General features: G+C 40.8%; 1 protein-coding gene across 3 annotated transcripts; it reads right to left on the reverse strand.

The window, feature by feature from the left end:
• Nucleotides 1–664: 664 nt before the first annotated feature.
• On the reverse strand, nt 665–11836 carry LOC131950388 (uncharacterized). 3 transcript variants are annotated; one of them, XM_059312498.1, is made up of 3 exons: nt 11771–11836; nt 4875–5677; nt 665–1261 (listed from the first exon to the last, which is right to left on the reverse strand). In XM_059312498.1, exons 2-3 carry the CDS (start codon nt 5340–5342, stop codon nt 1112–1114), a joined length of 618 nt encoding a protein of 205 aa, XP_059168481.1. In that variant the 5' UTR covers nt 5343–5677; nt 11771–11836; the 3' UTR covers nt 665–1111. The 3 variants fall into 3 exon arrangements, with proteins under 3 accessions (XP_059168481.1, XP_059168480.1, XP_059168479.1); XM_059312497.1 differs by lacking the exon at nt 11771–11836 and adding an exon at nt 8947–9012; XM_059312496.1 differs by lacking the exon at nt 11771–11836 and adding an exon at nt 8523–8929.

Genomic DNA, 11836 nt, shown 5'->3' on the forward strand with positions numbered 1-11836 from the left:
TTTTTAATCCATTTTAAATACTAAAACTTTTAAAAATAGAATAGAATCTCAGTAAAAAACAATTGCGCACCAAGCGAACGCCTAATAAAGGTGTGTATAATAGTGCGCAATATTATTAGTACTTTTAAAATTTACATTAGTTTTTTGAGAAATCGGAAGTAGCGTAAATTACTACTTCCTGTCAACGGAAATTACTCAAAATTTAACAGAAGGTAGAGAATTAGATCTTTTACTTACTTGTGAAATTTCATTTATCTATCTGAAATAGTACTCAAGTTATAGGCTTTTAAAAAATTCAAAGTAGGAAAAGTACCACTTCCGGTTATCGGAAATCGCTCAAAAGTTGATACGGATCTACGATTTTGATAAAATACTTATATATGAAATTTCATCAACCTAGCTGTAACGGTACTCAAGTTATCGTGTTTACACACGGACAGACAGACAGACAGACAGACACACACACACACAGACATACGGACAAGATTGCAAAATTATGTTTTTCCGTATCAGTGAGGTGTAAAACGTCGAGATTTGTAAAAATCTCGATTTTTTTTTTTTTTTGCACGATTACAATACTTTCTCTATACTACGTATATACGAGAAAGTAATAAAACAATTTTTTCATTGAGTTACTTAGACACAATTTCTATACATTTTAATGTTTTTTGTCTCAATAGCTCTCCCGATTTAATGCCGCTTCCATTGCCAGTGTCAACATCACTTACAGAAACACAATTAAGGTCAATATATACACAGTCTTCGTCAGCCTAATACACATCTTGTAATCGAAAATTCTGAGCATAAGATTTCTCAAAGTTCATTATACAAGCTAGTTACTTAAGCTAAGTCAAAATTTAATTTTAAATGAGTTAAAACAGGTAAAATAAAATAGGTGATAAAAACAAGAAGTATGACGGAGATCGTGTGTTTTGTAGAGATCATTCGGCTCTTGAAGTGAGATGTAATCAAATTATGAACTTGATTGCTCTACTGTTTGTGAATACTGGCATTCATCGTGGTTGGAGAAGTGGTTGACGCGACAGCTGATCACCAATGTTCGCCATCCCATGATTGCAATCAATAAAAATAAAATAATCTGTAGCCTATGTTAGCGGTGATGAGAGAACACGACACATCCAATGGTGCCTTGGCGATCCACCTTACACACCCTAACGTTCATGACGTTGTTGATACACATGCGCACGCAGTGGCGTAGAGATATGCCCGCGCATCTGTTGCCCAATGAGCCACAGTCCGGCTGGAGAAGAAAAAAAAATAAAATTAGAAAATAACTGACAAATAACGGCATTGTGTGGTTAAGTTTGAGAGGGGAGGGAATGTTTGACGGATACAGGGATTATTTCAATGGGTTGTCGGACATTGTCAGACTTTTTCTTATACTTCGTTCTTATACTATTGGACCTGATTTCCCCCAACCCACTTAAGAATTGCGTGCAGTGTTTCTTCCAGAATTTTTTCTCGGGGGGGGGGGGGGGGGTGAGGGGGGGGAAGACGACGACGACACCTAGATATTTGGGGGGGGGGTGCGGTGGACTTTCTTCTCGAAGAGATGCCTGGAAGAAACTGATTGCGTGTCTACCTGATATGCGCCATATAAGCCGTTGATTCCAGCCTGCTTTACTTTCTGGATTGGTTGTGTGTGTGTGTGTGTGTGGTGAGGGGGGGGGGGGTGATAAGAAAATACCAGAGTTGTATAATTTTGACAGGTATTACTTGATTTGAAAATAAACCACAGACGTTTATATTGACGTTGCCACATTTCGTCCTGTTGGAAATGGCTTTAAGTTTTTATTTAACATTGATCAACTATGTTGTTATACAAATGCTGATTCTTTAAAGGTTAATCTCATATTACCGGCTAACACATGGCTAATCTAATTAATTAACCGGGCTGTATCCGACTCCAGTGGCGCAGCAACAACATTTTCAACCGGACAGTTTCAACGGACAATTTTTACTTGACAGTTGAAAGCCTGACTTCCGACAGAGGGAAGTAGATGAATGAATCTGTGAGGTATGACGGCCTCGCGACCCACTTTTGACACACCGGGTTATCCGGTGTAACAAAAAAAACATGGCCGGAGGATTTCACGGCGCTAATCTGCTGACGTCATTAAACCATTCCATCCCTTTAATTTTAGATTCGCGTGTGTGTGTAAGTGTGCGTTAGATATGAGTCAACTGTTTACATCTGTTGATTGGAAACTCCACCCACCCACGTGTTGCAATCACGAGGCGAGTCTTGCATCAGATGAAGGAAGTCAACCGAATCCGATCCCATGTTTGTATTTATGGCGCCACTCAAGCAAGTCAAAACTCATCCGAGCTGACTGGGGTGGGTGGGGGGGGGGGGGGGGTTGAGGGGGAGAACGTTTTACTTAGAAATTGATCTGGCCACGTGTAAACAGCTAAAGTGGAAAGGGAGGGGGGATAGATCACTCAAGGGCGGGACTGAAACACTGTTTCTTCCAGACTTTTTTCTACTGGGGTGGGGGGAAGGGCACATGAAATTTTCACTTTCGTCAGACAAACAAGCTGTACATGAACTCCGTGATCGATTTATGAAAGCCCCACATCATAGTTTTTTGCAGATAAACAAAATGACCTAGCTCTACAATTTTTGTTTGGTTTACAGTTTATACAATAAAATTTACGCTAGCCTAACGAATAGCAGGATGCCTTTGTTTATGTCTCTTTTACACGTGAAAGTGAAAATCTTTAGTAAAGTCCGAAAAAACAAAACAGACAGGATTTTCAAACCATATTAGTTCTAACTAGATTCTACGCCATGCATGATTTTTAAACATCTATAACGAGCCTCTCGAATACCTTTGAGACTTAACTCGTTCGGGTCCCCTCCTACGTTGAGTTATTTTAATGCTTTCAATGACTATTCAGAAAATAGATACTGTAATCATTAAACCATAATGGTTAGCCGACACTCAAATTTACCTTTACTTTTTTTACTTTCTCGTATATACGTAGTATAGAGAAAGTATTGTAATCGTGCAAAAAAAAAAAAAATCGAGATTTTTACAGATCTCGACGTTTTACACCTCACTGATACGGAAAAACATAATTTTGCAATCTTGTCCGTATGTCTGTGTGTGTGTGTGTCTGTCTGTGTGTGTGTCTGTCCGTGTGTAAACACGATAACTTGAGTACCGTTACAGCTAGGTTGATGAAATTTCATATATAAGTATTTTATCAAAATCGTAGATCCGTATCAACTTTTGAGCGATTTCCGATAACCGGAAGTGGTACTTTTCCTACTTTGAATTTTTTAAAAGCCTATAACTTGAGTACTATTTCAGATAGATAAATGAAATTTCACATGTAAGTAAAAGATCTAATCCTCTACCTTCTGTTAAATTTTGAGTAATTTCCGTTGACTGGAAGTAGTAATTTACGCTACTTCCGATTTCTCAAAAAACTAATGTAAATTTTAAAAGTACTAATAATATTGCGCACTATTATGCGCTTTTTTATTGGGCGTTCACTTGGTGTGCAATTAATTTGTCTACGAGATTTTATTCTATTTTTAAAACTTTAAGTATTTAAAATGGATTAAAAATCATGTCTATAGCCCGAGTTCCCATCCCCTGTTATTTTATATAAGAATATTCGAGAAAGTTTAGGGGAGATCACTCCCGGTTTATTTATTCTAGTATTTTTGTTGCAGACATAGTACGATAATGACGTCAGCAAAAATTAATTTGTAGGATCTATCTTCAGCAACCGGACTAGACGGAAGATCAGAGACCCACATTTAATACAAAATATTACATAACTAGATCTCTCAATAGAGATTATTTTCTATTGAGTTGATGTAGCTTTTAAAAAATAAACAGTTCCTAAGCAAAGCGTGTAAAACTATACTACAAGCAGCAACAACATCAAGTATACATCACCACACAGCTCGTCACGTCACGTCACCACACAGCTCGTCACGTCACGTCACCACACAGCTCGTCACGTCACGTCACCACACAGCTCGTCACGTCACGTCACCACACAGTTCGTCACGTCACGTCACCACACAGCTCGTCACGTCACGTCACCACACAGCTCGTCACGTCACGCCACCACACAGCTCGTCACGTCACGCCACCACACAGCTCGTCACGTCACGTCACCACACAGCTCGTCACGTCACGCCATCACACAGTTCGTCACGTCACGTCACCACACAGCTCGTCACGCCACGTCACCACACAGCTCGTCACGTCACGTCACCACACAGCTCGTCACGTCACGTCACCACACAGTTCGTCACGTCACGTCACCACACAGCTCGTCACATCACCACACAGCTCGTCACGTCACGTCACCACACAGCTCGTCACGTCACCACACAGCTCGTCACGTCACCACACAGCTCGTCACGTCACCACACAGCTCGTCACGTCACGTCACCACACAGCTCGTCACGTCACGTCACCACACAGCTCGTCACGTCACGTCACCACACAGTTCGTCACGTCACGTCACCACACAGCTCGTCACGTCACGCCACCACACAGCTCGTCACGTCACATCACCACACAGCTCGTCACGTCACGTCACCACACAGCTCGTCACGTCACGTCACCACACAGCTCGTCACGTCACGTCACCACCCAGCTCGTCACGTCACAACCCAGCTCGTCACGTCACTTCACCACACAGCTCGTCACGTCACCACAAATCCCTTTCACGACTACAGCATTTACTTCAATACCTAAACAACACCCTATCAGTTACAAACTAACTAAAGGTCCGACATACTAAATAAGCTTACAATCAGTAACAGTAACAAAGATTTTGACAGAACAACTTTCATCACTAACAAACGAACTAAAGACACTTACTGTAATACTCTCTGTCTGCCTCTTGACTAAATGTCTTAACAGAGCTGGACCGTGATTGTCTGAGATCTGCTCAGTGCTGGCAGCACCCGTATCACGTGTTATGCCGGCTAACCGTTTGCCGGTTCTCCAAGTAAAAGACCGTCTTCCGGTTTTCCTTGTCCAAGAATGCCGGCCCCGCATGATGGGGAGGCGACGAGAAATGTTCTGAGACAGGAAGTTGGTAGTGTTTCTTCTGTTGTGAGATCTGTACAACACCGTGTTGGTAGGTGACTGGCCAAGGTCCAGCTTTTGTCTTGAGGGCGAGCTGACCTTGTAGTCCAGAGGAGAGCCGAGCCTAGAGTCCAGGGAAGAAGATTCTAGATGAATGACGAAATGTTTGGACCTCGTGCCGGTGAAGGCGGAGAGAACCATGTTTGTGTTGAGGTCAAAACACACCAGAAGAAAAAGTGCTAGACAGAAAGTCAACATGACTTAAGTCATGACACACCAATCTATCACAAATGGAAAGACCAGACTCCACTCGCGACTCCTGTGACGCCGAACACCCTGTATTGCTGTGACGCCAAGGAGCTTTGAATTCTGTTAATTGTAAAATTATTAACCTCTAAATAAAATGTCTTGAGCCACGAATGAAATCCAAACTTAATGTTCGCCAGTTAACCACAAAACGTCGGATGTTTCAAATCTTCCTCTTTTATACTTGGTTAGATCCATTCATGGTTTCCGGGATAGGTTTTTTATATTCTGCTATTTACAACAGGAAATAAAGCTTTTAGTTTTCTTTCCTTATGCCCCCGGCGTAGCTGGCGAATAAAAGAAAATGAAATTAATTAACTATTTAAAGGTGATGTCGTCGTAATAAACAGGATACATAGGCGTGGATTAACGTAGACGTGGATTAACGTAGTCACACTGCTTGTGCGTGCGTGCCACACATAGAGAAGACGGGTCTCAATGTATCAAGTAAAACAGTGGGTCTCAATAAGTCACACAGTGGGTCTCAATAAGTCACACAGTGGGTCTCAATAAGTCACACAGTGGGTCTCAATAAGTCACACAGTGGGTCTCAATAAGTCACACAGTGGGTCTCAATAAGTCACACAGTGGGTCTCAATAAGTCACACAGTGGGTCTCAAAAAGTCACACAGTGGGTCTCAAAAAGTCATACAGTGGGTCTCAATAAGTCATACAGTGGGTCTCAATAAGTCACACAGTGGGTCTCAATAAGTCATACAGTGGGTCTCAATAAGTCATACAGTGGGTCTCAATAAGTCACACAGTGGGTCCCAATAAGTCACACAGTGGGTCCCAATAAGTAACACAGTGGGTCCCAATAAGTCACACAGTGGGTGCCAATAAGTCACACAGTGGGTCCAAATATTTCACAAAGTAGGTCTCAATAAGTCACACAGAGGGTCCCAATAAGTCACGCAGTAGTTCTCAATAAGTCACACAGTGGTTCTCAATAAGTCACACAGTGGTTCTCAATAAGTCACACAGTGGGTCCCAATAAGTCACGCAGTGGGTCCCAATAAGTCACACAGAGAGTCTCAATAAAGAGGGTCCCAATAAGTCAATCACACCTTAGCCTACAACCACCCCCACAAAAATGCAGTTGAATTTTCTTAAAATACGATAGTTTTTCAAAATCTTGTTTGAAATCTGTCATAGAGTATTTTAATAATTTCCTCTTACAATTTATTAAAGTAGTTTTCTAAAACGCGAAATTACGGCTAAAATTCGTTTTCTAACATTGCTTTTTTTTAAAAATGCAAAAGTGTGACGTCACACCATCTGAACACCCCCCCCCCCCCCCTCTCCCCCTCATCACACATCGTCACAAAACTACGGACTCCCCTCCCCCTACGAGTGGTACGTCATTTATGGACGACCCCTATTTGAATCAACAATAAAACAAAGTAAGACACAGTAAGACACAACAGAGGCGTAGCGAGGGGGGGTGGGTGGGTGGGGGGGGGTGCAAATCGAATTTTTGAGGGGGGGGGGGGTGCAAATCGAAAGTTTGAGGGGGGTGCACATCGAAAATTGAAAGTTTGTCCCCGGGAAGGGTCGCTACGCCTCTGGGGGGTGACACCATTTAGTGCCGCACCGGGTGACACCCGACCTCGCTACGCCACTGAGATACAGTAAAACAAAGTAAGAACCGCCGTGTCTTTATACACCAAGATAATTTATCAAAAACCTTGACTAGAGAAAAATTAGCAGAGCGGGGTGAGGTGGGGACAGGGTAAATTTAGACGGATTAAATATATTTTAGTCCCTTACGGCGGTTATGTAGGTCAAGGCTTTTGCTTTTCAGGTCATGCCAACATTTGCATGAAAGATTTGTATGATACAATGTATCGCTTCATCTTATACTGTAACGTTAACTTCTTAGTTTCCATTAAGGTATTTAACGGTACTAGTTTAAAATTACATACATCTCATTAAATACATTACAGAAACATTTTTTTATGACAAACGTAGCTCTTGTTTTCCAAGGTTTATGATTGTTAGTCACATGATAGAGCCATCACATTCGTCAATCGTAAACACGGATCACGTGAGGTAAATAGAACTATATAATTATCATTTCCAACGTGAGGGGAATCCCCTAATAATATTGTTTGGCCAAGGAATTTTCCGTGTGAGATAGGATTTAAACTGCTGTCATGCACTAGGTAACTCGACTGTCGCTAGTCTATCATAAACACCAAGTTATCTTCAATTTAAATTCAGAACAGTTGTAGCATGTTATCTAGCACTACTTTGTAAGTAACATATATAATGTAGTATATACATACATATATATATATATATATATATATATATATATATATATATATATATATATATATATATATATATATATATAGGCCCTTTAATTAACCACACGCGGAATTCGGAAAAGCTTAATGACCTTGAAAGTTGAATTGTTTTTAGTATGCGATTTATTTTTTCTACCACCATTTTCCTGGTCATGTACTTTAGCAAAGAAAAAATTGCTTAAAAGCAATGACTTGACAGTTTTTGCTAGCGTCTTTAAATCCTCAACACAATGGAAGTTTTAGAAGGAGATTGTCACGTTTGGTAGCAGACGTGACAATACTAAATTGATTTCATGGAAATTTAAATCAATATCAGAACACGCTAACTAAAGCTTTTTAATTACATATTTTGGTGTTACTTCATGCCTCTACTCCTACGTGTACTTTTTAGAGCCGTAGTGACGTGCACCTCGGTGCCGTAGTAGTGACGCGCACCTCGGTGCCGTAGTAGTGACGTGCACCTCGGTGCCGTAGTAGTGACGCGCACCTCGGTGACGTAGTAGTGACGCGCACCTCGGTGCCGTAGTAGTGACGCGCACCTCGGTGCCGTAGTAGTGACGCGCACCTCGGTGACGTAGTAGTGACGCGCACCTCGGTGCCGTAGTAGTGACGCGCACCTCGGTGCCGTAGTAGTGACGCGCACCTCGGTGACGTAGTAGTGACGCGCACCTCGGTGACGTAGTAGTGACGCGCACCTCGGTGCCGTAGTAGTGACGTGCACCTCTGTGCCGTAGTAGTGACGTCACCTCGGTGCCGTAGTAGTGACGCGCACCTCGATGCAGTATTAACATATACTTTAAAAAGTCATGCATGAACTAACCTTATGAACTTGCACAGCAGAAAATATTTCCCCAGCTGTAGCCGTGTACTCCAGCTGAACCAGCTTCTAGACCGTTGGTACTAGAGGCGCCGGGTATTTATAAGTCACCTGACCGGCCAACTTGTGCTGGTCAACTGGCCATTAATATCTGTCTCAGTGGCAGGCTGGTTATCTACGCTCCCAAGATAAACGCCAATTTAATCGTGACCACTTCAAGACAACATTTTCTGCACCATTAAACGCCAATCGTGACTACTTCTTTAGGAATGTCCGCGCAAGTCGGTTCTTTTAGTGCGCATGCCCAGGGCAGCGGCACACAATTTCAGTGCACACGCCAAGTGCAGCAAGCCAAATTTGATCTTTGACACAATTTAGACCAGTTAGTTATAGTTGATGGATAGATCTAATTATAATTGTTACATACAAACCGAAATCTTGCGAGTCTGTGTAGTTTGATGTGGTGTCATAGACGTGAGAGGAAGTCAGTTCGTAAAGCGTGAAATGAAATCACATTGTAAACATGAGATGAAATCACTGTAAACTGAGACGACACTTTAAGCTTAGCAAATCCAGGGTCCACCCAATCTTGTAAAGGTGTGTTAGTGTGTATGTTTGTGTGTGTTAGAGGGCAACAAAAATCGGGGTGGGGGTGGTGGAGTGAGTGGGTTTGTGTTTCTGTAAACATCCATCGGTAACACACAAAGCCATCATGCTTATCAATAACAAAAATTAATCTTTGGGTATCCTGCATAGCCTAAAAAATGGTATATAATTATTAAAAAAAAACAACTCGACCCTCTGAGGCATAAATAGAATTGAGTGAACACGCATGACTAAACATAAATACAAGACAAAAATAAAGCATGCACTCATGGTAGACTGATTCCTTTCAAATGTTAAATACATTTTTCACAACGTTTCTGAACGTTCATCACAAAGCATTGAACGCACCCAAATTAGTATGTTAGCTCCCCTAGATCCGCCTGTTTATATTTTGTTTATATATATATATATATATATATATATATATATATATATATATATATATATATATATATATATATATTACATAATTACGTCCTAAACTTATCTAAATCTAAATTCTCCGATAAAATTAACTTTGCAAAAAGCTACACATATTTATAAGTTCAGTTATCTCCCATGGAACAAAATAGCTTTCTTTTTGGTACGAGTTGCGTTCCTTTAATTAATTAAAATGTCGTACATATGTCACATCTTGCAGGTTTTATCTCCCCTTCCTTGTTATTAAGCACTTCCGGTGTAGACCTAAAAAAAAGCTCCACCATTTAAAACAATAACGGCTCCTGTTATGGCGACAAGAGGTAAAAAAAAGCTCTCCAACAGAACTTAATACGATGAAGGGGGCAATACAGACAGCGATAATAATTTATCTTGCATTCTTTAGCTAGTGGTTAAGCGTATTATTAAGCTGCTATCTCTAATGTGTATGCACTTTTCTTATTAATTACCTGGATATTTTAACACCATGCCCCAAAGTCTACTTCGGTTTGTCAGTTAGACTTAAAAGGTTTGAGTTGATGGAAGCTAGTGGACATTAATTATAATTAATACACATCTTTAATTACAATAATCTGTGGTGTTCGAGAAAAATGTGTCCATTGTTACTGTTAGACTAGACGTGTACAAAAAGTTATCAAAGATGTAACCAGTTGGGTCACGTGGACAAAAGGTTATCAATTATTTGACCCGTTTTTATTCTGTAATTAGTAGACAGATTACGACAACTGATGATTAGATTTTTACACTTAAATTAGTGGACTGACCACAACCACCGATAATTTGATTTTTACCCTTTAATTAGTGGACTGACCACGTTTTACTGTTTTTTTTACGTTAATTAGCGGACTGACCACTATGACCGATGATTAGTGTTTTACCCTCTAATTAGCGGACTGACCACTATGACCGATGATTAGTGTTTTACCCTCTAATTAGCGGACTGACCACGATGACCGATGATTAGTTGTTTACCCTCTAATTAGCGGACTGACCACAATGACCGATGATTAGTGTTTTACCCTCTAATTAGCGGACTGACCACTATGACCGATGATTAGTGTTTTACCCTCTAATTAGCGGACTGACCACGATGACCGATGATTAGTGTTTTACCCTCTAATTAGCGGACTGACCACTATGACCGATGATTAGTGTTTTACCCTCTAATTAGCGGACTGACCACGATGACCGATGATTAGTGTTTTACCCTCTAATTAGCGGACTGACCACAATGACCGATGATTAGTGTTTTACCCTCTAATTAGCGGACTGACCACTATGACCGATGATTAGTGTTTTACCCTCTAATTAGCGGACTGACCACGATGACCGATGATTAGTGTTTTACCCTCTAATTAGCGGACTGACCACTATGACCGATGATTAGTGTTTTACCCTCTAATTAGCGGACTGACCACTATGACCGATGATTAGTTGTTTACCCTCTAATTAGCGGACTGACCACGATGACCGATGATTAGTGTTTTACTCGACCAAAGCTTCCTGGCATCAGTGCCAGACCGCTCCTGCTGTACGTCTCAGCGATAAGCGGCCACTGGTCATCCCTGGTGCTAGAAGCGCTGACCCTTCGTGTCAAGGTCATGGCTAGCCCGTGCCAGATACACATAAAGATAAATTTACCTTTTGACAAAAACCATTTAGCCTGGGGTGGCTATTCGTACACATTTCATCTCTGCTTAGCCCGTTGCCGTCTTTAAAGCACTTTTGTAAGCCGGCATTGTTACATGGCAACCCGGTTCATTTCATGGACAACCCGAATCATTTCATTTATTACCCACTCTATTTTATTAACAACCCATTTATAAAATTGACAAACATTTCTATTTTAATTTAAAAACAACATTCTACTTGACTGACAACTCCAGCTGTTTTTATTGACAACCCATTCTATTTTATTGACAACCCGTATTATTTGATTGACAACCAACTCTATTATGTGATCGAGAAATATTTAAGTGCTGAGACAGTTGAAGTATAGTAAAAAAAAATTCTTTCTTTTTTTTAAAGCAAAAAGTTAGAGCGGCAAGTCCAGTCAGACATTTTATTACAGCTGTCTGCTAGCCAGTCATTATTTCGTTGATTGAGAATTCGAATCCTAACTTTTAAAAGACAATATGCCATGAATTGAATACTGTTGTATACAAATTAAAATAACATGACACGGTGTAAACCAGTTCGAATCTTACCAGTACATTTAGTCCAGTGTTTGATCCATACCCCACACGACCAGCAGTGAAGCTTCTACCCACGTC

Source organism: Physella acuta, unplaced genomic scaffold (assembly GCF_028476545.2).
Source record: "Physella acuta isolate Inbredline_101_S28 unplaced genomic scaffold, ASM2847654v3 ptg000760l, whole genome shotgun sequence".
NCBI lineage: Eukaryota > Metazoa > Mollusca > Gastropoda > Physidae > Physella > Physella acuta.

Excerpts from the sequence above, each read along its gene's own strand:
- LOC131950388 (XM_059312498.1), bottom strand. The coding sequence starts at position 5,342 with ATGTTGACTTTCTGTCTAGCACTTTTTCTTCTGGTGTGTTTTGACCTC. Across the intron at positions 1,262-4,874 it reads GGCAGACAGAGAGTATTACA|CCGGACTGTGGCTCATTGGG; the intron begins GTAAGTGTCTTT and ends TTTCTTCTCCAG.